This window comes from Pipistrellus kuhlii, unplaced genomic scaffold (genome assembly GCF_014108245.1).
Source record: "Pipistrellus kuhlii isolate mPipKuh1 unplaced genomic scaffold, mPipKuh1.p scaffold_m20_p_15, whole genome shotgun sequence".
Classification (NCBI taxonomy): Eukaryota; Metazoa; Chordata; class Mammalia; order Chiroptera; family Vespertilionidae; genus Pipistrellus; species Pipistrellus kuhlii.
The window spans coordinates 33,745,557-33,768,602 of record NW_023425460.1 but is presented as its reverse complement, the minus strand read 5'-3'; the positions used below and the strand labels follow the sequence as shown (position 1 = coordinate 33,768,602).

Here is a 23,046-nt window from a genome sequence, read left to right as displayed (position 1 = left end):
GAGAACTGGTGGGAATCAAAGGGAGCCCTGTAAGCTCCTCCCCACTTTGCTAGGAGGGGCCCTGCCCTGGTTCCCACAGACGCTGGAGGGCCTGAGCTCCAGGCATGAAACCCCACCCCACCCCCACCCCTTTATCTTTTAATCTGGGGGAGTAAAAGCAGGAGGGGGGGGCCAGGAAAGGGTTTTTCATCTACAAACACAGACACGCACAGAGACCTAAGAAAAGCGGACATAAAAGCACCCACATTATGCCCACAGTCTATAGCTCCCTGCCCATTAGGGAGGAGACCCAGCATCCTCTCAGATTTACATCCTCTGGCTCCAAAATCAGGGCTTTTTACTCTACCCTGTGTCATGTTAGCACAGTCTCCACTACCAGCGCTGCCCTCCTGCTGTGACCAAAACCACGACTACCATCATTATCCATTACTGCTATCACACCACCACCATGGTCACCGCCATCGCCACCTTCACCTCCATCAGCACCATCCCAACACCAGCACTGCCTTCCCCAACATCTCCATGATCATCCCCAGTAGAGACACCACTGCCATTGCCATCCCTGATCACAGTACCATCACTGTCTGAATGGATGGGGGGCCCTGGCATAGCATGGGGGAAAGACCCCATGGGAGGGCAGGAGGAGGATGACATGCTTCCTTGGAGCCCAGGGGACACGATTCAGAAGCTCAGACCTCTGCCGTGGCCCTCGATTGCCCCAAACTTAGACCCTGCTGGAGACAGTGTCTTCCCAGCCTGTGTGCACTCCCGGCCCTCCTCCCACACCCACAGAGAACTGGTTCCCCTCAGGTGTGGCCCTGGTGGTTTCCCTGTGCCCAGAGGTGGCTGTGGAGAGCGAGCCCCAAGGGGAGGGGCAGAATCCTGGCTACACCCACAGCATTGGCCGCCTGGCACCTCCTGGCCAGCCAGCACCTGACCAGGTTTCTCAGAGAGACAGTGACCTGCGCCACTGCCCTGAGCTCTGCCCATCTCAGCCATGAGGTGGGCACCCCGTGGGCACGGTGGGCTGCCAGAAGCACCCTCTAGGCAGCGGTGAGGTGGGAGGAGCCACCACGCTCCGTGGGGGGGGCGGGGGAGGTGGGACGCGATGGACAAATTCCGGATGGTCTTCCAGTTCCTGCAGTCCAACCAGGAGTCCTTCATGAACGGCATCTGCGGCATCATGGCCCTGGCCAGCGCCCAGATTTACTCGGCCTTCGACTTCAACTGCCCCTGCCTGCCGGGCTACAACGCAGCCTACAGCGCGGGCATCCTGCTGGCGCCGCCGCTGGTGCTGTTCCTGCTCGGCCTGGTGCTGAACAACAACGTGTCCATGCTGGCCGAGGAGTGGAAGCGGCCGCCGGGCCGCCGGGCCAAGGACCCCGCCGTGCTGCGCTACATGTTCTGCTCCATGGCCCAGCGCGCCCTCATCGCGCCCGTGGTCTGGGTGGCCGTCACGCTGCTGGATGGCAAGTGCTTCCTCTGCGCCTTCTGCACCGCCGTGCCCGTGACCGTGCTGGGCAACAGCAGCCTGGCACCCAGCCTCACCCCGCCGGAGCTCGCCCGCCTGCTGGCCCGGGTGCCCTGCCCCGAGATCTACGACGGCGACTGGCTGCTGGCCCGGGAGGTGGCCGTGCGCTACCTGCGCTGCATCTCCCAGGTGAGGGGGACGGCGGCCTGAGCTGGGGCTCCCTGCACAGACCTGGGTCTCTCTGCACAAGGGCTCAATTCCCTCACCCCCACCTCTCAAAGCGGGGATCTCTCAGGAACAGCCATGCCTTCTAACAGACAGGGCCCCCGCAGGGTATATGTTCCCAACAGAGGCAGGGGCTTCCGAAGGCCACGTGTCTCTTCAGATCCGGGCCACCTGGGGAAAGTGCTGCGACTACTTTCAGTCCAGAGGCCTGTGTCCTGCCCTGAGGTCCCCAGAGCAGACCCAAGGGCACAGCCAGCTCCATAGCCTCCATCCTGAGCTCCCGCTTGGAAGCCTGGGGGAATTTGCATCCTTTTCCTCCCCCAGGCTGGGACCGTGGTGAGGCTGGTGAGTGGCTGAGCCATTTGGGTACATTTCCCTGGCAAATGCTCCCAGCCGGTGTCTCCCTGGTTGGGGAGTGGGAGCTGAGGGTCCGGAGCCCCTTGGGGAGGGGGAGGCACTGTGGGGGTGTGCCCTGAAGGCAGGGTTGGAGGGCCCACTGAGGAAATCCAGAGCTCCAGTCCTCTGCCCCTCTGGGCGCTCACCTGTGGAGCCCTCAGGCCTCCCCTGCAGGCAGCGCATTGTGGGGAGGGCAGCCCGTGGACCAGCGGCTGTCAGGAAAGGGGCTGGGGCTGGGGCTGGGGCTGGGGCTGAGCCTGCCCTACAAGGGAGAGAGAAACTTGTACACAGAGAAGTCAGCTTACTCCTGGTCAACTAGTAAGTAGTGGAGACAGGATCCAAACCCAAGGCAGCCTAACTCCAGAGTCTGCCTAGTTAACTCCTGCCTGTTGAGTGCCAGGCCTAGACATGGGGTATATTCCTCACATGACCTGATTTTCATGAAATGGGTATAGGTATGCCTATTTTACAGTCATGTAAATGGAGGCCAAGAGGTGAAGTCACTTGCCCAGTTGGTGCTCTTTTCACTAAAGGGCCTGACATAGAGAGTGGTATGGGGGTGGGGGTGGGGGTTTGCAGACAGACTTGGGAGGCCAGAGGGCAATGCCCATTGACTCTTTCTTCTCTCCCATGCAGGCCTTGGGCTGGTCCTTCGTGCTGCTGACCACGCTGCTGGCATTTGTCGTGCGCTCCGTGCGACCCTGCTTCACACAGGCCGCCTTCCTCAAAAGCAAGTACTGGTCCCACTACATCGACATTGAGCGCAAGCTCTTCGATGAGACGTGCACAGAGCATGCCAAGGCCTTTGCCAAGGTCTGTATCCAGCAGTTCTTCGAGGCCATGAACCATGACCTGGAGCTGGGTCACACCCACGGGGCGCTGGCCATGGCCCCTGCTAGCTCAGATGCCCCAGCTGCCACGGACAATGCCAAGGAAGAGAGGGAGAAGCTTCGAGGCATCACCGACCAAGGTGCCGTGAACAGGCTGCTCACAAGCTGGCACAAATGCAAGCCGCCCCTGAAGCTGGGCCAGGAGGAGCCCCTGATGGGCAATGGTTGGCCAGGGGGTGGGCCCCGGCTCCCACGCAAAGAGGTGGCCACCTACTTCAGCAAAGTGTGAGCTGTGGCCAGATGAAGAGGCAGGAACGGGGGTCTGAGCTCACGGCCGCTCTGACCCCAAACCAGATGGAGAAATGAAGGCTGCAGGTGCTGGGTGGTGGGCCCCTGGAGCAGACCCACGTGTCCAGGCATTCACCTGCCCATTGGAGGCTGGAAGTTTGGAGTTAGAAGGGGACCTCGCTCCTCCAGCTGTCACACGCCCTAGATGGCCCCGGAGAAGCGGACAGTGGAGCCACAAGCAGTGTTAGGCAAAGGTTCCAAACTGGCTTGAAGGGGACAAGCTCCCACTCCCCCAGGCCACTTTATGTCTGGTTCATGATCTGCACTCAGGTTCTACGGACACCCTTGCCCCGGCATCCACACGTGTCTGTGACTTTTGAGGATCTTTGTTCCCTTACGCTCAAGGCTCAGGAAGTGAGTGGGCATCCTGACGTCTCATGAAGCAGCAGTCCTCCGATTCTTGGTCGGTCTCCTGAGTGAGGCTGACAAGGCCAAGGTGGGCCAATAGGACATGACTCTCACCCTCACCTGGCGTGGCACAAAAGATGCCAGGAGCTAAGGTCCATTAGGAAGAAGCCAGGGTGTAGGGTCACCTGGAGGTCACGCGACAATTGTCATGGTGAATCGCATGTCTATGTAACACCAAAGGCCTCCTGTCTTGGTCCATTTGGGCTGCAATAACAAAATGCCACAGACTGGGTAGGTTGTGCACACAAAGGACGTTTATTTCTCAGTTCTGGAGGCTGGAAGCCAAGTCCGTGTGCTTGCACAGTCCCGTTCCGGTGAAGGCTCTCTTCCTGATTCGTAGTCAGTGCCTTCTCGCTGTCCTCACTCAGCAGAAGGGGCTAGGGGTCGCTCTGGAGCCTCTTTTAGAAATGTACTAATCCCATTTGTGAGGGCTCCACAAAATCCCCACTCCCAATAAAATCCTTTGGGAGGCTCAACATATGAATTCCGGAGGGGCCCATGCAGACCAAAGTACCTCTCATGGTGAAGGTCCTCTCACTGACTAACCTAACACCTCCCTCACATCCAGGGGAAATCGCACCATCCGCAGGGCTGGGAATGTTGGACCCAGAAGCTGAGCTTCCCATTTTCTCAAAGGTCCCACCTCCTGGCTGGAGGCTCTAGAGTGCTCGAGGTGCTGCCCCGAGGTGAGATTGAGGGCACAGGGGTGGAAAGGGACTGCCTAGAGTGGAAAGAGCTCAAGAGTCTGGAGTGAGACAGAACTGGGTTAGATGCCACTTACAAACTGTGTCCCTTGGCCGGTTGCTTCATTTCTGTGCCTCAGTTTCCTCCTATGGAGATGAGGGCACCTACCTCATGAGATGGTTGTGAGCATTAAATGAGTGAAGTGTATGAAGGACATGGTATATGGTAGACACTCGGTGTGTGTGGCTGACATGTTTGTTGATTTCTGAACCTGCAGGCTTAACCTTCTCGTTCCCCTGGACAGGAGAGGAGGGACATAGGAACCGGAGCCATCTTTGTTAAAGAGGAGGAAACAGGGCCAAGAAGATGGGCTTCTTGTCCTCTCACCTATCTTTAAGATGCAAGTCCTGCCCTAGCAGGTTTAACTCAGTAGACAGAGTGTTGGCCTGTAGACTGAAGGGTCCTGGGTTTGATTCCAGACACGGACACATGCCTGGGTTGCAGGCTTAATCCCCAGTAGGAGGCATGCAGGAGGCAGCCAATCAATGATTCTCTCACATCATTGATATTTCTATCTCTCCCTCTCCCTTCCTCTCTGAAATCAATAAAGAAATATATATATATATATATATATATATATATTTTAGTTAAATGGTCTTTTATTTTCGTATCTGGTCTCTAGCAAAAAGGCCAGACAGACAGAGTTAAACAGAACCCACCAGAGTAAACAGGCCCTCCCGAAATATATATTTTTTAAAAGATGCAAGTACTACTCATCTAAGAGTTCATATTTTAAATACATATTTAGTATTGATTTCAGAGAGGAAGAGAGAAATAAAAACATTAATGATGAGAGAGATTATCCATCGGCTACTTGCTGCACACCCCCTACCAGGAATTGAGCCCACAACAGGGCATGTGCCCTAACCAGGAATGGAACCATGATCCTCTGGTTCACAGGTTGACACTCAACCATTGAGCCACATCGGCTGGGCTAAGAATTCATTTTGATCTTGAGTCCTACAACGTTGTTTTAATAATGTACATTCTCCCGTAGGCACCCCTCTCTCTAGTCCCATGTTCGAAGCCTGGTCTCCCTCCCTTTAATGATTTGGGAGGAGGGCCATCCCTGCAGGCCAAGCTGGGCAGAATTCTAGGCTCCTCCAGGATGTGGGCCTTGATCTAAGTCCTGAATGAGAGGGAGGATTCAGATGAGTAAAGATCAGGTGTGTATTGGGAGAAAAGGAGGAGCTTCCAATGGGAAAACCAGCCAGGAGGTATTGGGAGTAAAAATGTGAAGAGTAAAGCTTTGGGTCAGGCAGATGTGGGTTTAAATACTAGGGCTGTGGGACCTCTGGTAAGTCACCGAATCCCTCCGAGCCTCAGTGTGTCCATCTGTAGAATGGACATTAAAAGAACTGCGCTTTCCAGGTTGATGGTGAGGATAACGGGAGATAACGTTGAAGGAAGAATCTGGAACGGTGCTTGGCACGTGGTAGGATCCGAATAATAAACACTGGTCCCTTGCCCTTCTCTCCTGCACACGGACAAGTCCAGCTCAGAGGCCAGCATGTCACCCAGCAGTTCCACTGGGACAGAACCACACGCATTACAGAGCTGGGGGGTCTTTCCCTTGGTCCTAGGAGTCATCCAGCCTGTCCTTGGACAAGACTCTCTCCTCTGCAGAATTCCTGACCCGTGGCTTCTCAGCCTTAGCATGCACACTCCACAGATGGGGGGCTCACTCCACAGACGGGGGGAATCAAACCTGGGACCACTTTTTGGCAGTCTGGACAGATCTGATCATTATAGAGGCCTTCCTTAAGAACCCGCCTCCTTGTAATTTCCACCAACCAGTCAGAGCTCTGCCCACAGGGCCTCACGGAATCCCTAGACTCCGGAATTCAATCACCAGTCCTCTGAGATTGAGGAGTTAGCTGGAGTCTGGATTTTTCCTGGCAGTGGCTGAAGGAGAAGGGCCAGAAGAGGGGTGGCGATGGGGTAGAGGCTGGGGGCAGGGGGCAGAGGGCAGGGGCCAGGGGGTAGGCCTAGCCTTGCATGTCCTGCGATGGGTCAGCTTCAGTCTGATGGCATCTCTCCCCTAACCCTGCCCAGGTTTTGTCCCAGCAGCTTCTGTCTAGCCAGAGCCGGGGGCGGGATGTCAAGCATAGCGGCTGCTCTGGTAATTGGCTGGGAAGGCAGGTCCAGGCCAGTTCTCCCACAGGCCCCTGCCTGGCCCCTGAACCAGTCCCACTGGTGTGGGGCACAGCCCGGTGGGCTCCGGGCAGGCAGCAGCTCTCTTCGGGAAGGCAGGCAGAGCCAGGCGCAGGCAGAGCCAGGCGCAGGCAGAGCCAGGCGCAGGCAGAGCCAGGCACAGGCCGCGGGCCAAGAGCTGCTCAACAGGCGCCCCAACTTCCTCTCCTCTCGCGCCGCCCTCTGCTGCCCGCCCTCCTCGGCCCGGCTCGGGGATATTTTCCACTCACTGGCGCGCAAGCTCCATCCCGCTGTTTCCTCCTCTTTTGGGAGTTTAACTTTCCTGAGGACTCCCCCGGCCGCGCAGAAGAAAGCGGGAGGGAGTTCTCGGAGGGCATGGCCAACAGAAGGCACTTCGGTGGAGCAGCGTCCCCACCCCAGCAGGCCCCACGCTCCCCTGTCTGAGCGCCACTCAGAGCCCAGCCACAAGGAGGCCAAAGCCACTCTGCCGCACCCGCGCCCGTCTGCCGTCCCTGGTCCCAGGTAAGGAAGGTCCCCTCCCTGGGGTGTGCCGGTGATGGAGCAGGGCAGGGCCAATCCAGAGGGATTGCCCTGGAGAGAGGCCCCTCGCTGAGGCATCCCCACCCCTAACTCTGGGCAGGGGCAGTCCAGTCCCTCCCCCAGCCACGTGACTCCTGCCCTGACTGTTGCTGGAGGTCTCACTCCCAGCGCAGGGGGAAGGGGACAGTAGTCTCAGAAGCTGGCCTGGTCTCCGTGTTCAGGCATCTCATACCCCACTTTGTAGTTTATAAACCCAGGGCCTCCCACAGAGAGCTCATTAGGAACCTTGAAACCAAGTGGGGAGGCAGGGGGGCCAGGGAAGAGGGAGAAGGGGCTGCTTTTAACCCATTCCTCCCCAGCAATACTACTCCCTTTTCCAGGGAGCTAGACTGGAGCCCCGGGGCTGTGAGTTGGATCCCCCTCTGCCTCCATCTCCTGGCATCCCACACACGGTCAGCCAGCTCCGCCCTGCCCTCCTGGCAACCTGGGCAGAGAGGAGGCAGAGCGGGAAATATGGTCAAGTCTCCTCACATGAGTGAGCTGCCCACACCAGCCCCCTACTCCCTCCCTGGCTTCCTCTGGCCTACGGAATTGTTAAATTTTTTATTTTATCTTTCCCATCACCATGTATCCCTTCTAAGCCCTCTTCCACATCTACCCCCTCCCCATCCCTCTCTTCCCCGGCCTATGGGTTTTTTTTCACCCCAGGGATGAGGAGAGGAACACACGGGACCGGCCACACCCTGGCTTGTTTCTGGCTTGTGTGGGTGAGAGGCAGCCGGGGCGGAACCAGCCCGGGGCCTAGGCCACGACCATTTCCTGGCAGGCTGCCAGCGCGGCTGCAGCACAGACCAAGGCAGAGCCACTGTGGGCACAGCCGAGCCTCAGCCTTCACCGAGGCTTCCTGTCGCTGGCAGCTGTGTGGTCCCTGCGTCCAGGCCCTGGTGGAAGAGGGCTGCCGGAGAGGCTGCTGGATGAGGAGCGGGCAGAGGGTGAGGAAGGGGAGGTTTACCAGGACTCTCGTAGATGGGCACAGAGCAATGGAGGACTCCCTTAGCTTGACTCACCCTGGTTTATTTTTAGGCCTCCTGAGCTTGTGGTCAAAAGTCCTGCCTGAGCACCTGCACATTTGTGCTTTTTGTTGTTGTTGTTTGTTTTTAAAAAATATATGTTATTGATTTTTTTACAGAGAGGAAGGGAGAGGGATAGAGAGAGAAAAACATCGATGAGAGAGAAACATCGATCAGCTGCCTCCTGCACACTCCCTACTGAGGATGTGCCCGCAGCCAAGATACATGCCCTTGACCAGAATCAAACCTGGAACCCTTCAGTCCGCAGGCAGATGCTCTATCCACTGAGCCAAACTGGCTAGGGCTCACCTGCACATTACTTATCAAATGATGCATATTTGAATGACCCCAAGCAAGATATTTTGTTCTCTTTAGACCTGAGTTTCCTGATCTTTGCAGGAAGGAGAACCATCCCACCCTGCCTCACCCTGAAGGCTCAGCCCGGTGAGAGAGATGGAGGGACAGTGTCCTAGAAACAGCAGCAGGCATGGTGTGTGCCTTTCCTCCCTCCAGCATTCCTCAGAGACAAGGCCCAGAATGAGTTAGGCTCTTTTCATGGGTGAGGACGCTGAGGCCCAGAGGAAAGGCAGGAAGGGTGCTCAGTCAGGATGTCCCACACCAGTCCGGAGCCTGAGGTCTCCAAGGGATGCTGAACCAGACTCACCTCCTTCCTCCACCTGCCCCACATCACAGGGTCAAGTCCAAGTCCCTTATCCACCAGGACAACCCACCCCAGCCTTTATACCCCTTTGAGGACACACCCTCCAAACAGTCCTAGTCCCTCAGCCTGAAATCCCAGTGGGAAAGCCAGTCAATGTTCCATATTCCCCAAGGCCACAGGGCCATTCCTAATCCCTACCTCAAGAGAATCTTGCAGTAGCAACCTCAGTGTCAGAGGCAGGTAGACCTGAGGTGTAGTCTCAGACACTTATGTGGCCCTGCTAAGCCACTCACCCTCAGGAGCCTACAGCTGCTGCTGCTGCTTCTTCTTCTTCTTCTTCTTCTTCTTCTTTAATATATTTTATTGATTTTTTTTTTTTAACAGAGAGGGAGAGAGAGAGCTAGAAACATTGATGCGAGAGAGATATCAACCAGCTGCCTCCTGCACACCCCCTACCGGAGATGTGCCTGCAACCAAGGCACATGCCCTTGACTGGAATTGAACCTGGGACCTTTTAGTCCGCAGGCCAATGCTCTACCACTGAGCCAAACCGGTTTTGGCAGGAGCCTCCACCTTCTATACATGAGGGATATGACAGCTCAGTGTGGATCATGATGCCGGGCAGCGAGGGCTGTAACGCACCTGACACACAGTAGGAGCTCAGTGAAATGTGGCTACCATCATCCCCACCAGGCCCTCGAGCTCCCCATGTCTCCTTCCCTTCTCACCAGCCTGAACACACAGAATCTCTTCTCTCCCCATTTTCAGAGGCAAACGTTCATCAGTGATCTGCTCTTCCGCAGGGAGTACCGGGCCGGCCACTCTAGGGAATAAGATGACGAGACCGTGCCCTGTCTTCAGGTGCCCACCTGCCTGCTCTCTTTGCTAGTCTCACCAGGCACCATCGGACCCTGTCACCACCTGCCTCCACCCCTGCAGCCAGTCCTCCAGCTGACCTCTCACCATGGCAGCCCTGATCGCCGAGAACTTCCGCTTCCTGTCGCTTTTCTTCAAGAGCAAGGACGTGATGATCTTCAACGGGCTGGTGGCCCTGGGCACAGTGGGCAGCCAGGAGCTGTTCTCTGTGGTGGCTTTCCACTGCCCCTGCTCCCCAGCCAGAAACTACCTGTACGGGCTGACGGCCATCGGGGTGCCCGCCCTCGCCCTCTTCATCATCGGCGTCATCCTCAACAACCACACCTGGAACCTGGTTACCGAGTGCCAGTACCGGAGGACCAAGAACTGTTCGGCGGCCCCCACCTTCCTCCTCCTGAGCTCCATCCTGGGCCGCGCGGCCGTGGCCCCCATCACCTGGTCCGTCATCTCCCTGCTGCGCGGGGAGGCCTACGTGTGCGCCCTCAGCGAGTTCGTGGACCCCTCCTCACTCACAGCGGGGGGAGAGGGCTTCCCGCGGGACCACGCCTCGGAGATCCTGGCCAGGTTCCCCTGCGGGGAGGGCCCCGCCAACCTGTCCGGCTTCCGGGAGGAGGTCAGTCGCAGGCTCAAGTACGAGTCCCAGGTAAGGTGTGCCAAGGGAAGCGCCCCCTCTTTCTTCCTTTGATGGGGAGGTGTCGGGATGGCTCCGTGCTAGAGCTGGAGTCGGCCCCCAGCAGCCAAGGTCTCCAGCAAAGCACTAAGCAGCATCAGGTGTCAGAGCTGGGTAACCCCATGGGTTAGTGTCTGGTGGGACAATTCCATCACTAATACGTTTTAAATGTTAAAGGAATGTTCTTCTGGCTCAGACTGAGCCTTGATCCCAGTCATAGACTAAGTCCCTTTCTCCAGCCAGAAGGAGCACAAATCCTACAAGCCTAAGAAACATTTGCTATGGGACCATAAGCTGATAGTGGGGTGTGGCTGGCTCCAGGGACCAGTGTTCCTCTCCCAGGAATGAAATAGCCTCAGGTGCTGCTGACATAAGGCAGCCCTTTGAGCCAGGAAGCGGCTGCCCTGCTCCTAGCCTCAGCCTGGGCTTAGTTCTGAAGGAGTGAAGGTTGGTTAGAGGACAGAAGAGCAGAGACGTGGGGAGAAACAGAAAAACTGAGCTGGAAGCATTAACTGAGAGCAACAGGGGGCGAGGAACAGACAGGGAAGAGCATAAGATTCTTTCAAAGGTCTCCCAGGTACATAAATAAAAACACAAACAGAGAAGCAGGGTTGGAAATGCACCAAAGGAGATGGGAGATGAAAGACAGAAATAAAATTTGACGATCAAAAGCCCACAGACCTCTCTAGCGGAGCAAATGGGGAAATAGGCTCACACCCAAGCGAGTGTTTGAGACAAGCTCATGGGCAATTTCAAAGCAAGGCGGAGAGTAAGGACCAGGCCATGGGGGAGGTAGGGAGGACAAGAGGTGGCATCTGGGCTGAGCCTGGCAATTTGATCTAGATTTTGATGGGCTGGAATGACGTAAGGGAGAAATGGCAGCAGATCCCGGCCAGTGTGGCTCAGTGGTTGAGCATTGACCTATGGACCAAGAGGTCACAGTTTGATTCCTGGTCAGGGCACATGCCTGGGTTGCTGGTTCAATCCCCAGTAGGGGGCGTGCAGGAGGCAGCCAATTGATGTTCCTATTTCTTTCTCCCTTTCTCTTCCTCTCTGAAATCAATAAAAAATATTTTTTTAAAAAAGGGGGGGGGGGGAGAAATGGCAGCAGAAAATGCAGAAACTGAATTTGAGAGGAAAAAGCAGCAAAATTATAGCCAGAAGGACCTGCTTCCCTTACAGGAGCAGAATCTTTATTCAGGGACATGAGGGCCCGTTCTCAGGGGGCTCTGGGGCCCAGGTTCAGGCCAGCCCAGCCCAGATCTCAACCTGGGCGGGCGGGTGGAGGTCCAGACAGCAGCTTGCCCCTCCTCACCCTGCCCCTTCTCCGGCCAGCTCTTCGGGTGGCTGCTCATAGGTGTGGTGGCCGTGCTGGTGTTCCTGACCAAGTGCCTCAAGCACTACTGCTCGCCGCTCAGCTACCGGCAGGAGGCCTACTGGACGCAGTACCGCAACAACGAGGAGCAGCTGTTCCAGCGCACCGCCGAGGTGCACTCCCGGGTGCTGGCCGCCAACAACGTGCGCCGCTTCTTCGGCTTCGTGGCCCTGGACCAGGACGACGAGGAGCTGACGGCCAAGTTCCCCGTGGAAGGCACGCAGCCGCGGCCGCAGTGGAATGCCATCACCGGCGTCTACCTGTACCGGGAGAACCAGGGCCTCCCCCTCTACAGCCGCCTGCACAAGTGGGCCCAGGGGTTGCCGGGCAACGGCACGGCCCCGGACAACGTGGAGATGGCCCTGCTGGTCTCCTGAGGTTCCCGCTCCCACACTCTGCAAATGACGACCCCACTGTCTGCTCACATCGGCATCAGAAGTTTTTTTTTTTCCTTTTACCCATGGCTTTCTGGGAAAACAGACCAAGAGAAAGAACCAGAGTAATGGGTACAGAGGAGAGAGCTAACACACAAGGTGGTCAGTGTGACAGGAAGGCTCTCCGACCTGAAGAAATCCCCTCTCCTACTGCCCCCAGCCACCTGGCCAACAGCTTGGGAGGGAAGACGCGGACTCAGAACTGGTCCTTAGTTATTAACTGTGCTGGGGAGGACCTTCTACTGATGGGCTCCAAGGAGGAGAAGCCCTGGCCAGCACAGCGAGGGGACAGTGAAACCCGCCAGCAGGCTCGCTGTGTAGGATATTGTGCGGTTAATTTGTGTCTAACTGCTTATGGACACCCAGCTCCACGGTGCTCAGCTGGGAAGCTGCCCTTCGATGCATGCCACTGACTTTATTTTATATATTTACATTTTTGATAAAGCTTTTTTAAGTATAAAGGACTAGCTTGCTGTCTATGTGATTGGAGGGGGCCATGCCACAGCAGATCGGGGATCATGGGGACAGGCCTAAATCCCATCTCCTGTGAGAGGGAAGGAGACAGGGAGGCCCTGGGCAGGGCTCACATGGACAGGAGGGAGGCAGGTGCTCCCACAGGAGGGAAAGCTCTGGGGCTGATGAGCTCTTAGGCGCTGGGTTCAGGTATCTCACTTGATCTGGAGAAACAGAGGGAGCCTGGTCCCCCCCAGAGGGAAGCTCAGCTTAAATTTCTTGGGTCAGAAGATCCTGCACTCAGGAGGGAAGACTAGCTCTCACAGTCCAGTGCTAATAACCAAACCAGGCCAGCCCTGGCTCCTCCTCCCTCCCACGCTCACCTTGCCTGGTTGCCTCCACCACCTGAAACCTTTGATGCCCTCCCTCGTCCTGGCCCTGCTTCCCGGCACATGACTCAGTCATTGCCCATGGAAAAGCTCCCTAGCTCTCAGGACATTTAAAACTCTGCCAAAGAAAATGATGAATTCCCTCAAGACCGAGCCAAAAAAGAACTGGCTTCAACAACCAGCTGGGTCTGTGCAGGCCTCCAAGATCTCTGGATCATTACTTATCAAATGATGCAGAGAGACCGTCTTTCTGGGATTTTCATGAAGGAGGCCGGGGCCCATCACATCGCCTCTCCCTCGGGCCTTAAGGAATAACCACCAGGTCCATAAATGCCCTCCGCCCAGCAATCGTTCTCCCCGGAGGAGCTAGACGGGCTCTCCCTGAAGCCACAAGGCACACCAGTATAGGTCCTCACCGAGCCTCCTACCTGCCAGGCAGCATACAGACATGCACGCTCTCATTTCATCCACAAAAGCCTGAAAGGTAGGACTTTTTAGCCCCATTTCACAATGAGACACCCATTTGGAGAGGCGGGGTCACCTGGCCCTGGTGGCTGAGGAGACAGCACCAGGTGGCATTCCTCTCAGCTGTCCAGGTGCCTCCATTTTCCTTCCTGTGCTCTATCCTTATCCTTCTGTCCCAACTCGCAGCCTCCATAAAAGGGCACAAGGCTGAGCTGCGGCTAAGAGAATGCCCAGGCACTCCCGGATCTAAAGGAGGGGCCTACTTCCTGGGCCCTGCTGACCCCTCTGGCAATCCCAAGAGCCTGCCAGGGCCACAGATGGTCAGGAATCAGCCCGTCCACTCCTGCTCCCGAGAACTCCCATGGAGAAACCTGAGCAGCCTCAGAAAAGGAGAGAAATGAAATTGGTACTTGAAACAAAGTAATAAAAAGGAATTTATATGAAATTATAATAGGATTGTCCCAAAGTTGCTGCAGAAAATGCAGCACATAAATAGAGCCCCCAGGCAACACAGCTGTCAATGCCGGAGCCTGAGGCTTGGCGAGGCTGGACCCCTGGGCCCTGAGGCAGGGGCGTCCAGAGCCAGCCTGCGGCTAGTCCTCCAACATGGAGCTCTTCGCCTCCACGTAGTCCAGGGCCTTCGCCTTCACCGCCTGCACGTCCTTCTCGGTGCCGTGCTGCTTCTCATAGTCCAGGTAGCGCTTGAAGAAGAATTTCATTCGCTTGGGGGCCAGGCTCAGGTGAATGACACGCTCGAAGATGTCCCTGTGAGGGAGAGCATGGCAGATTTGCCCCTTGGTGCCCCCCATACGGCTCCTGGCTAACCTTCTCCACTGGCTCTCAGGCTCTGGAGCAGGCATCTGTCACCCAGCACGACCACGTCTAGCTTCATTTTTACTCCCGTCATGTGGATGTCAGTCACCGTGTGACTGTGAGAGCGAGAGAATACCTCCCTTTCCGTCCAGGTGAGCACACAGAGACCAAAGATGTTAAAAGACTTACTGGCCTAAAGTCACGCAGTAAGTCAGGACAAAGCTAGTGGGAGGGAACATACATGAGACATGCATCTGTGAGAAAAGCTCTGCTTAAAGCTCACTGACGGCTGAGGGGAGGCACTAGTTCCTTCTGGAGCTCAGTCTACCCCTCTCTAATCCTCCCTGGCAGTGGGGATGCTGGCGGACAACAGTGAGATTATGCCTGTGAACATTCTCTACAATGAGAGTCAGGCAGTGTTAATTATGAGGGAAACCCAAGTCTCCGGACCCCCAAGCCAGTGGCCAGCCTATCTCCCACTCAAGGGTCCAGATACTGACCAGAGGCTGGCCCGAGGCAGAAGCAGCAGCTGGAAAAGTGAATGCCATAGGACCTGACATGGCATGTCAAAGCTGTTTTTCCAGATAGAGTAAGACAACAGGGGGAGCTGGAGCTGCTGTGGTTGCTAAAGTCATCTGCTTGGCCGATGTCCCCAACCCCCTCAGGGAATTCAGCCCCGGTCTGTCTGCCCCTCTCACCGGACTTCCTTCTGGCTGCCATGCTTGATGGTCATGTCGATGTAGACTGACCAGACATCCGTGCGCTTTGGGTAGGTGCTCAGTGTGTTCTCAAAAATAGCCTTGGCCCGCTCTGCATCCCCCAGCTGGAACTCCAGCTGGGCGAACTTGGAGATCACATCCACGTCTGCAGGGAGAGGACACTCAGACACACAAAGCAGGCAGGGCCCGCACCACAACACAATGCACCACAGGGACTGAGCCTGACTCCTGACTCCCTGCCCGTGTCCCAAGACACAGGCAGTGACAAGAGGGACAGTGGGGTAGAACAGGGCCATATACACAGATGGGCACTGACCTGTGACCCCCACCGCAGGCACCCTCCTCTCCGGGGCCAGGCCAATGGAATTGGTGCTAACTGCAACTCACATTACGTGCCTGAGACAGACAGCCATGTAACCGCCGCGAGGCTTCTGCCACCACCCTCAGATGAGGGGACCCCTAACCCCTGTGCCCAGATATGGGTGAGCCCGATGTGCTCGGGAATCGGGCCGAGAGTGGGGCTAGGCACTCACGCTCTTTCTGAGGCAGGCACTCGAGGGCTCGCTGCATCACCCGGTGACTGGCCCCCGCCTGGCCCCTCCGCAGAAGGAAGGCCCCGTATTTGACCCAGACAGCTTTCTCCTGCCGGAAACGCTTCAGCATCCGGTTGTAGAGTTCACCAGCTTCCTGTGGGAAAGACCAGGCAAGCTGGAGAAGGTGATGCGACAGGGGGGGCGACAACAAAGACGGCAGCTCCGCCTGTGAGAAGCCAGACTTGGGCTCAGATGCCAACTGCTATGCAGGCCCAACTCTGGCTACTGAGGGGAGAGCGCAGGCTCCCAGAGATGAGGAGGCCTGACAAGATGGAGAGCTCTCTCCTAACCCTTTGGCACCCAGAAGTCCCTAAGACTAGAATAGGATCCAGAACATGGAGATTCTTCCCTGCTGCCTCCGTGACCCCCAGGGGACAGGCTCGGAGTGGCTGGGGCCCCTCTGGCAGCAGGCCGCCAGGCCCAGACCCCTACCTGGAACTTCTCCGACTTGGTGTAGATGTCAGCCAGCTGGAGGAAGACCTTGAGAGGCTCGTTGTATTGCACAGCCCGCTCGAAGACCTTGGTCAGAGACTCCTGAGAGCCGTACATGTTCTCCAGGTTCAGCAGTGCCACCCACACGTTCAGCTTCTCCTGCTCCTCTCTGGAAGGAGAGCAGTCGGTGCCTGAGCTCCATCATCTCAGCCCAAAGAGCCCTTCACTCCACTCTGGGGATGTCAACTAGAACCATCCTCCTCCTCCCAGGCTCCAACCATGTCCTCAGCTCCCACCCTCAAGTGCAGGCACCGAGAGGCCCTGTCCCACTGCAGTTCGCAGCAGCAGGAAGTCCCACCCTGACCGCGGGGTATGGGGCTCCCAGTCGGCGGCTCTCCTCCATTCCCAGGAAGGAAGCCTACCAATCTCAAATAGGCCCGAGGGCTGAGCTGGAAGGAGCAGAACCTCTGGTCTGCTTCTCTCCCCAAACTAAGAGAATGAAAGTAAAGGATCAGCACTCCTCTTCATCAGCCCTCGGGACACTCTCTACTCTCTGCCTGGAAAATGGCCACACGCAGAGTTTTCACCCAGGTGTGTTTCCTATTCTATTGTACTTCTGCTCCAAGTTGGGCACGTTATTTAAGTTAGAGACTCTTGCAAACAGTGAAGAGGACTATAAATTATAGATGAGCAGATCTATTTCACAGACGGCACATCTGAGAGAGAGTCCGGGAACCCCAGGTGGCAGCCACTCCAGTTGCTGTCAGTCTGCAACCTGGGAGACAAGGCCTTTCCTGTCCCAAGGCCCCTCCCTGAAGCAGGGGGACGGAGCCCAGACCTGAAGGAGATGGTCTTGAGAGCCCTCTCGGCCACGGCCCGGGCCTTCTCGATCTCCGTGGCCTGCAGGTGGAAGGCCATGTACTGCAGCCACAGGATGGAGCTGTTGGGGGAGCTTAGCACCAGTCGGTCAAAATCATCTGCCGACTCTGGCTGTCGCCCAGGGTCCATCAGCGCCTCCTCCATGCGGGACAGCTCTTTCTCTGCCTTCTGCTTCTCCAGCTCCCTTTCCTTCTTGCTTTTCTTCTTTTGCTATGAAAGGCAAAAACAAGTGAGTAATCAGCTCCTCAGAGCCTGGGCAGGTCTGTGATAGAAGCCAAGAGTCGGCAGGGCAATCGCCAAGCGCTATAAATACTCTCTCATCGGAGTCTACCCCTCCCTGCCAGAAGTTACACCCATAGGCTAGGACAGACACAGGAAACGGGCACCAAGAGGTCCCTGTAAAATACAGTACCGTGGTTTGCTGTGGCTTCTCGTCTTCCTCGCTGTCTGAGCTCTCTCTTCGAGGTGGCAAGGCCGGGGTCAGAGATTCCAGCCCCACGTCCCAAATGAAGCCTGAAGACAGCTGCAGCCTGGGCACGTCTGCTGGCCTGCTCTGCTTCGCCTGGAGGAGCACGGAGGTGTGTGAGGAAGGCACTCGGCTCAGGCTGCTCCCAGGTCTCCAACCCCATCTCGCCTGGAGGGGCAGGGCTCCCGCCATGCCCTCCTTCCAGGGCCAAACCCAGTCCACCCGGGAAATTTACAGTAGTGACAAAAAACTTCCTTTGCAAATAAACTCATTTGGGTGGCAGATTTTTAAACATATATATGCAGACATATGTGTGCCACACACACATAAAGTAACACATGTATAAAATAAGTCAAGCCAGAACCGGTTTGGCTCAGTGGATAGAGCGTCGGCCTGCGGACTGAAAGGTCCCGGATTCGATTCTGGTCAAGGGCATGTTCCTTGGTTGTAGGCACATCCCCAGTAGGGGGTATGCAAGAGGCAGCTGATCAATGATTCTCTCTCATCGATGTTTCTAACTCTCTATCCCTCTCTCTTTTCCTCTCTGTAAAATATCAATAAAATACATTTAATAAATAAATAAATAAATAAATAAATAAAATAGCAGTCAAGCTAGGGCAGATACGATAAATGTTCTGAGGGTGGCAGGGACCTGACACCTAAGTCTGGGAAGCCCTCCCACACCCAGTCCTCAGGTCAAGTAGCGCTGTTCTGACTTTCAGAGGGGAATTCGGACTCGGGAACACCATGCCGCCTCTTTACCTGCTCACCCCACTACTCTAATTCACGCCACCTAATAAATCAGAATTTAATCTGATTACAATTTATTTTATGCAACACACCCTATGAGGAAGGCAGGGTCCCTGGCCCCAGGGAGCTGATGACCAACTAAAGAAACCAGCAGCCCCATCTCTTCATATCTTACAGGAACAAGAAGGAAGACGATGCCAAAAAGAGCCCAGCTCTTCGGCAGGAGTCCAGGCCTCCCCTCCCCAGAGAGCCTCCCCCTCACCTTGGGCAGCACACTGATCTCGTCCATCTCCTCTTCTCCTTCCCGATAATACACTTCCACTCCACTGTCCTCCTCCTCGGCTGGAGCAGCTTTCTTCTGCTTCTTGTTTGCCCTTTCCTGAAACGACAGGCAGGAATATGCCGAACCACCCTACTTGCCCACGAGCACTCTTGGGCAGCCCTGGGCAATGCCCCCCCTCTGCTCCTCCTGGCACCCCCCAGTGCCCAGCCTCCAAACTCACACTAATTGAGTCCAAGAGAAGGCGAGGCAGCCGCCCCTTGGCCTCTGGATCGCTCTCCTTGTCGCACGTGAGGAAGCCCTCCTCCCTGGGGACGTACCTGCTCACTCGCAGACTCCAGATACGGCCGCTTGCCCTGCTTCTCTGCGTATGGTTTCTGGGGCTCTTTCTTCTCTTTGCTGGGCAGCTGAGCCTCCTCCTGCCCCTTCTGGTTCCTCTTCTTCCTTTTTTGGTTCTTCTTCTTCTCCTCCTTCTCTTCTTTTCCTCTGTGGTCTCTCTCCTCTACCCCTATTTGCTTCTCCCCTTGCTTTAGAGGTGACAGTCCCGGGGAGTCAGAAAACACGTCCGGCTTCCCAGTGTCGCTGGGGAGGAACGACAGTTCAACCAGGTTCTTCCGGTGGTCCACGCTGCAGCGGGAAGAGAGGAGGGCGGACAGTGAAGGCCTCGGGAGATCACACAGCACAGCAGGCAGCCGGCCTTCCTCTCCTCATCGACCCAGTTTTCTGGGCCGTGCCCCACCATCTTGCAATCGAGTTAGCATGGTTAGGAACGATGTGCAGGTTTCCCAAGCTTAGTAGTACAATACAGGAGCCAGCTGTGATGTTCTCCTACTTTGTCCTCAACAACAGGTGCCTCTTTTAAAAGCAGAAATGTCTCCACATCTGCTTTAAGAGCAGAGGGAGAAAGTCCCAGACAAAGGGGCTTCGCTCATCGGAACATGGCACCCACCACTACTCAAGCCATCTGGTCAAAGTTTACTCTAACTCTCCTCCCAGAGAAAGGGCTGAGAGGTGGGGAGGGAAGAAGGCACCTACCTTAGGACCTTGGCTGTGAGCAGCTTCCCTTCGGGGAGGTACCTCTCACAAAGGGTTTTCTCAGATGGGCTGCGCTGGGAGACACGTGGGTGCTGGGCCAATCCCACAACTGAGGGGCCAAGGCTGATGGAAGAGAGAAGAGGGTCCTCTGGTCACAAACACAACAAGAGTCCCAGCCCCCCGAGTTGTGGCCAGGATTTATGACAGACATAAGTTCCTGGCATTCAAAAGGATACAGAGGGCTCTGTCAACTGGAAAAAATGATCAAGCACAATGAACGTGTGATCCCAGGGTACTTTCCACCCCACACCAGGGCGTCACAATGTATAGAAAGATGAGGAGAAAATGAGGAAACGTAATAGCAGAGAAGGCTGCAATAGCTGGTGGTTGTAAACATAATATGGTTTCAAAGAACGTTTACAAATAGTGATCGAACACTAAGTCAAAGAGAATCTGCATGAGTTTAAAACTGACACGCCATATGCTTTGTCCAAAACAAAATAACAATAAGTCAAAGCTTTTTTTAAAGTAAAAAAACAAAACAAAAAAACCTTGGAATTTAAAAGACTGATGGAGCCTGGCTGGCAAGCTCTGTGGCTGAACTTTGACCTATAAGCCAGGAGGTCATGGTCAGGGCACATGACTGGGTTGTGGACTCGATCCCCAGTGTGGGGCGGGCAGGGGGCAGCTGATCAATGATTCTCTCTCATTACTGATGTTTCTATCTCTCTCTCCCCCTTCATCCTTCTCTGAAATCAATAAAAATATATTTTAAAAAAATAAATAGGATATCCTCCTTCATATTCCCTTCAGAGATGATGAGGAATGCAGTCGACTGAAGGCCAGAACAGGCCCGGGGAGGGCACTGGCCTGGCCACGCCCCAGGCTCCCCTTCACTCACCCAAGGAGCACGCCTTGCGGCTGCACAGACTTCACATAGCCCCTCAGGAGCTGCCCCTCCTGAATGTCCTGGATGGAGTTAATCTCGGGATCCGGTACTTTGCTTTTCGTCTCTGGGTTTGTCCTAAAGAAATAAAAGGCTTACATACACATACCTCTAGTCCCCTTTTTTCTCCATCCTTCCCCCTCACCTGGGATACAAACTTTATATGTAAAAAGAATATGACTCTGGACCTGCCGGTAAGTCCAATAAGATATAGAGCAGTGATTTTAAGCACCTTTCATCTCATGGCACACATAAACTAATTACTAAAATTCTGCAGCACTAAAAATATGGTTTTTTGCTGATGTGAAAAAAAAATAGGTATGATTTTGATCCATTCACAGTGGACAGCTATTTATTGTGTTGGCTACTGTCGTTTTTAAATTGACAATCTAAGGGAAAAGAGGCCAGTGCCCCTGACTGGTCAGGTATTGCATGTCTTAAAATTTCTTGCGGCACACCGATCGAAAATCACTGACACGGAGCACAGCCCTACTCTCTCCTGAAGTCCTGTTAGCCAGGGGCCCATGGCTGTGAGCTGGCTGACACAGGAGAGGCTGACCAAGCCTCACACCTAAAGCCTCGGCCTTATCAACATCCATTTCTAATCACAGAGCAAGCTGACCTCAGGCCAATCCATTTCATGACACACTCCCTTATACGCTGGAGTCCTGGGGGCTAAGTCATCTCCCTCTCCAGGGCTACCATCTGGCGACCTTAATACCCCATGTGGATGTGTGAACCCTTCCCTGGGAAATGGGAGACTAGCAAACAGGTTCTTCTAGCAATCTGAATGTGCTCGGCTTTTCTGGATAAGAACAGGGCAAGTTATCCAGGGGACGATCAGAGAAGAAAATGGGAAGCCCAAAGATCAGACCAGATCCAGGGGGCCCTCTTCAGTGCTCTAAGTGGGTCCCCCTGCTCTTGTCCCAGAACACAGAAACCCACCTGGACGATCGCAGCGACAAAGTCAATACCTCGTCTGCGGCGGACAGGACGTAACACCTGGAATGAGAGCAAATGAGAAGGAATACTGACATCTGAGCATCTCAGGAGACAGCAAAGGGCCCCGGTGTCCTCTGCACAGGCTGACTAATCGGCAAGAGCGAGCGGACAGGAGGCCTGGGCCCTGTGCTTCCTTCTGTTGGAAACCTGCAGAGGGACTCCGGACAAGTTCTGTCCTTCTCTGAGCCTCATAGTCTGTCAGGTAAAATATAACACTACCCCCTCTTCTTACCCAAAAAGGCGAGAGGAGAAAACAAGAGGAGACACACAAGCCCTCTGGCGGACGCAGTGTGAGAGTGAGTACTTAGGAGATGAGACCAGCCCTTTGTCAGGCCCTGGGAGTGTGTGACTCAGTGAAGAGATGGCAGCAACAGGAAACTGTGACCAGGGGATGACCTAGGACTATGCAGACTCAAGGCAGCCAAGCAGGAAGGTCGGAGCAGGGAGGCTTCCAGGAGGTAAGCAGCCTTTCCTCTTTGGTTGGGTTTCCAAACATATTTTATTTAAAAATAGCCAGTCTGGCTCAGTGGATAGAGCATCGGCTGTGGAATGAAGAGTCCCAGATTGGATTCCGGCCTGGGGTACAAACCTCGGTTGCTGACTCAGTCCCTGGCCTTGGTCAGGGCACGTGTGAGAAGCAACCAATCGATGTGCCTCTCACGTCAATGTTTCTCTCTGTCTCTCCCCCTCCCTTCCACTCTCTCTAAAAATTAATGGAAAAGTATGCTTGGGTGAGGATTAACAACAACAAAAAAAAGAAACATAAATGGCAATTAGTAGCCCGAAGTCACAAAGTATAGAATCTTAGCAGTAGAAAGGATCTCAGCAACAGCAGAGTCCAAACTTTCCTCGTGACAGGCGCCTGCCTTTTATAACAGCATAATAAGCCCAAAAGCAGGAACAGACCCGGAGGGATCGTCTCCCTTTAGGTGATTCATTTACTATCCACACTTGACAAATGGAGGAATTATAACCAAACGTTACTAAATAAATCCATTTAGCTTTGGCTATAAATAAACCTGTTTAACATAAATATTTTGCTGAAGCTCACACCCCCATTTTGTAAGCCTTCAGAGACAGAAAGCAGAGATGATCGGGATTTCTCTCTGACTCCCTTTTGTCCTCCCAGGCCTTGGATATTTTTGTGCTGTTTAGCTCTGATCAATGGTTGAGAAGTCAGGCAGGGGCTGGTGGCTTGAGACGAGAAAGAGCAGTTGTATTTAGTGTAAATGGGGATATAAACTGACACAGTCCTTTTGAAGGGCACTTTGGCAAAATATATAACATCGTTTGACCAATTTTACTTCTAGGGATTTATTTCACAGATATACTTACACAAGGATTGAAAAATATGCAAAGATATTTACTTCAACAATATCATTCACCAGAAAAATTTTAAAATAAATTATGACAAAACACACATGACAGAATACTAAAAACATGTTAAAAATAAGAACAGGGTAGATTTGGACATATTAGCATGGGAAAAGAAAAACATCCATGATAAGCTGCTATGAGCCGAAACCGGTTTGGCTCAGTGGATAGAGCGTTGGCCTGCGGACTGAAAGGTCCCAGGTTCAATCCCGTTCAAGGGCATGTACCTTGGTACCTTGGTTTGCCAA

The 23,046-nt window shown here is 54.7% G+C and overlaps 3 protein-coding genes across 8 annotated transcripts in view; 2 read left to right on the top strand and 1 right to left on the bottom strand.

Moving 5' to 3' along the window:
• The first annotated feature begins 1,108 nt into the window (after nucleotides 1-1,108).
• Nucleotides 1,109-3,490, top strand: CALHM1 (calcium homeostasis modulator 1). The gene is made up of 2 exons (XM_036438915.2): nucleotides 1,109-1,660; nucleotides 2,729-3,490. The coding sequence occupies exons 1-2, from the start codon at nucleotides 1,109-1,111 to the stop codon at nucleotides 3,209-3,211; spliced, it is 1,035 nt and encodes a 344-aa protein (XP_036294808.1). The 3' UTR covers nucleotides 3,212-3,490.
• A 2,940-nt stretch (nucleotides 3,491-6,430) lies between these two features.
• CALHM2 (calcium homeostasis modulator family member 2) lies at nucleotides 6,431-12,663 on the top strand. 4 transcript variants are annotated; one of them, XM_045582057.1, is made up of 3 exons: nucleotides 6,431-7,098; nucleotides 9,746-10,366; nucleotides 11,729-12,663. In XM_045582057.1, the coding sequence occupies exons 2-3, from the start codon at nucleotides 9,812-9,814 to the stop codon at nucleotides 12,143-12,145; spliced, it is 972 nt and encodes a 323-aa protein (XP_045438013.1). In that variant the 5' UTR covers nucleotides 6,431-7,098; nucleotides 9,746-9,811; the 3' UTR covers nucleotides 12,146-12,663. The 4 variants fall into 4 exon arrangements, with proteins under 4 accessions (XP_045438013.1, XP_045438012.1, XP_036294810.1 ...); XM_045582056.1 differs by having other exon boundaries at nucleotides 9,737-10,366; XM_036438917.2 differs by having other exon boundaries at nucleotides 9,651-10,366.
• A 1,262-nt stretch (nucleotides 12,664-13,925) lies between these two features.
• PDCD11 (programmed cell death 11) overlaps nucleotides 13,926-23,046 on the bottom strand; it is a 35,870-nt gene continuing 26,749 nt past the window's right edge. For 2 of the 3 annotated variants that reach the window (XM_036438910.2, XM_036438912.2), the window contains 11 exons: nucleotides 21,368-21,424; nucleotides 20,378-20,500; nucleotides 19,477-19,599; nucleotides 18,762-19,068; nucleotides 18,424-18,540; nucleotides 17,358-17,507; nucleotides 16,905-17,155; nucleotides 16,067-16,235; nucleotides 15,575-15,728; nucleotides 15,021-15,186; nucleotides 13,926-14,274 (listed from right to left, as the gene is read on the bottom strand). In XM_036438910.2, the coding sequence (XP_036294803.1) occupies nucleotides 14,103-14,274; nucleotides 15,021-15,186; nucleotides 15,575-15,728; nucleotides 16,067-16,235; nucleotides 16,905-17,155; nucleotides 17,358-17,507; nucleotides 18,424-18,540; nucleotides 18,762-19,068; nucleotides 19,477-19,599; nucleotides 20,378-20,500; nucleotides 21,368-21,424 (1,789 nt within the window). In that variant the 3' untranslated portion in view covers nucleotides 13,926-14,102. The remainder of the gene's footprint in view (nucleotides 14,275-15,020; nucleotides 15,187-15,574; nucleotides 15,729-16,066; nucleotides 16,236-16,904; nucleotides 17,156-17,357; nucleotides 17,508-18,423; nucleotides 18,541-18,761; nucleotides 19,069-19,476; nucleotides 19,600-20,377; nucleotides 20,501-21,367; nucleotides 21,425-23,046) is intronic. The other variant, XM_036438911.2, reaches the window with a different exon arrangement.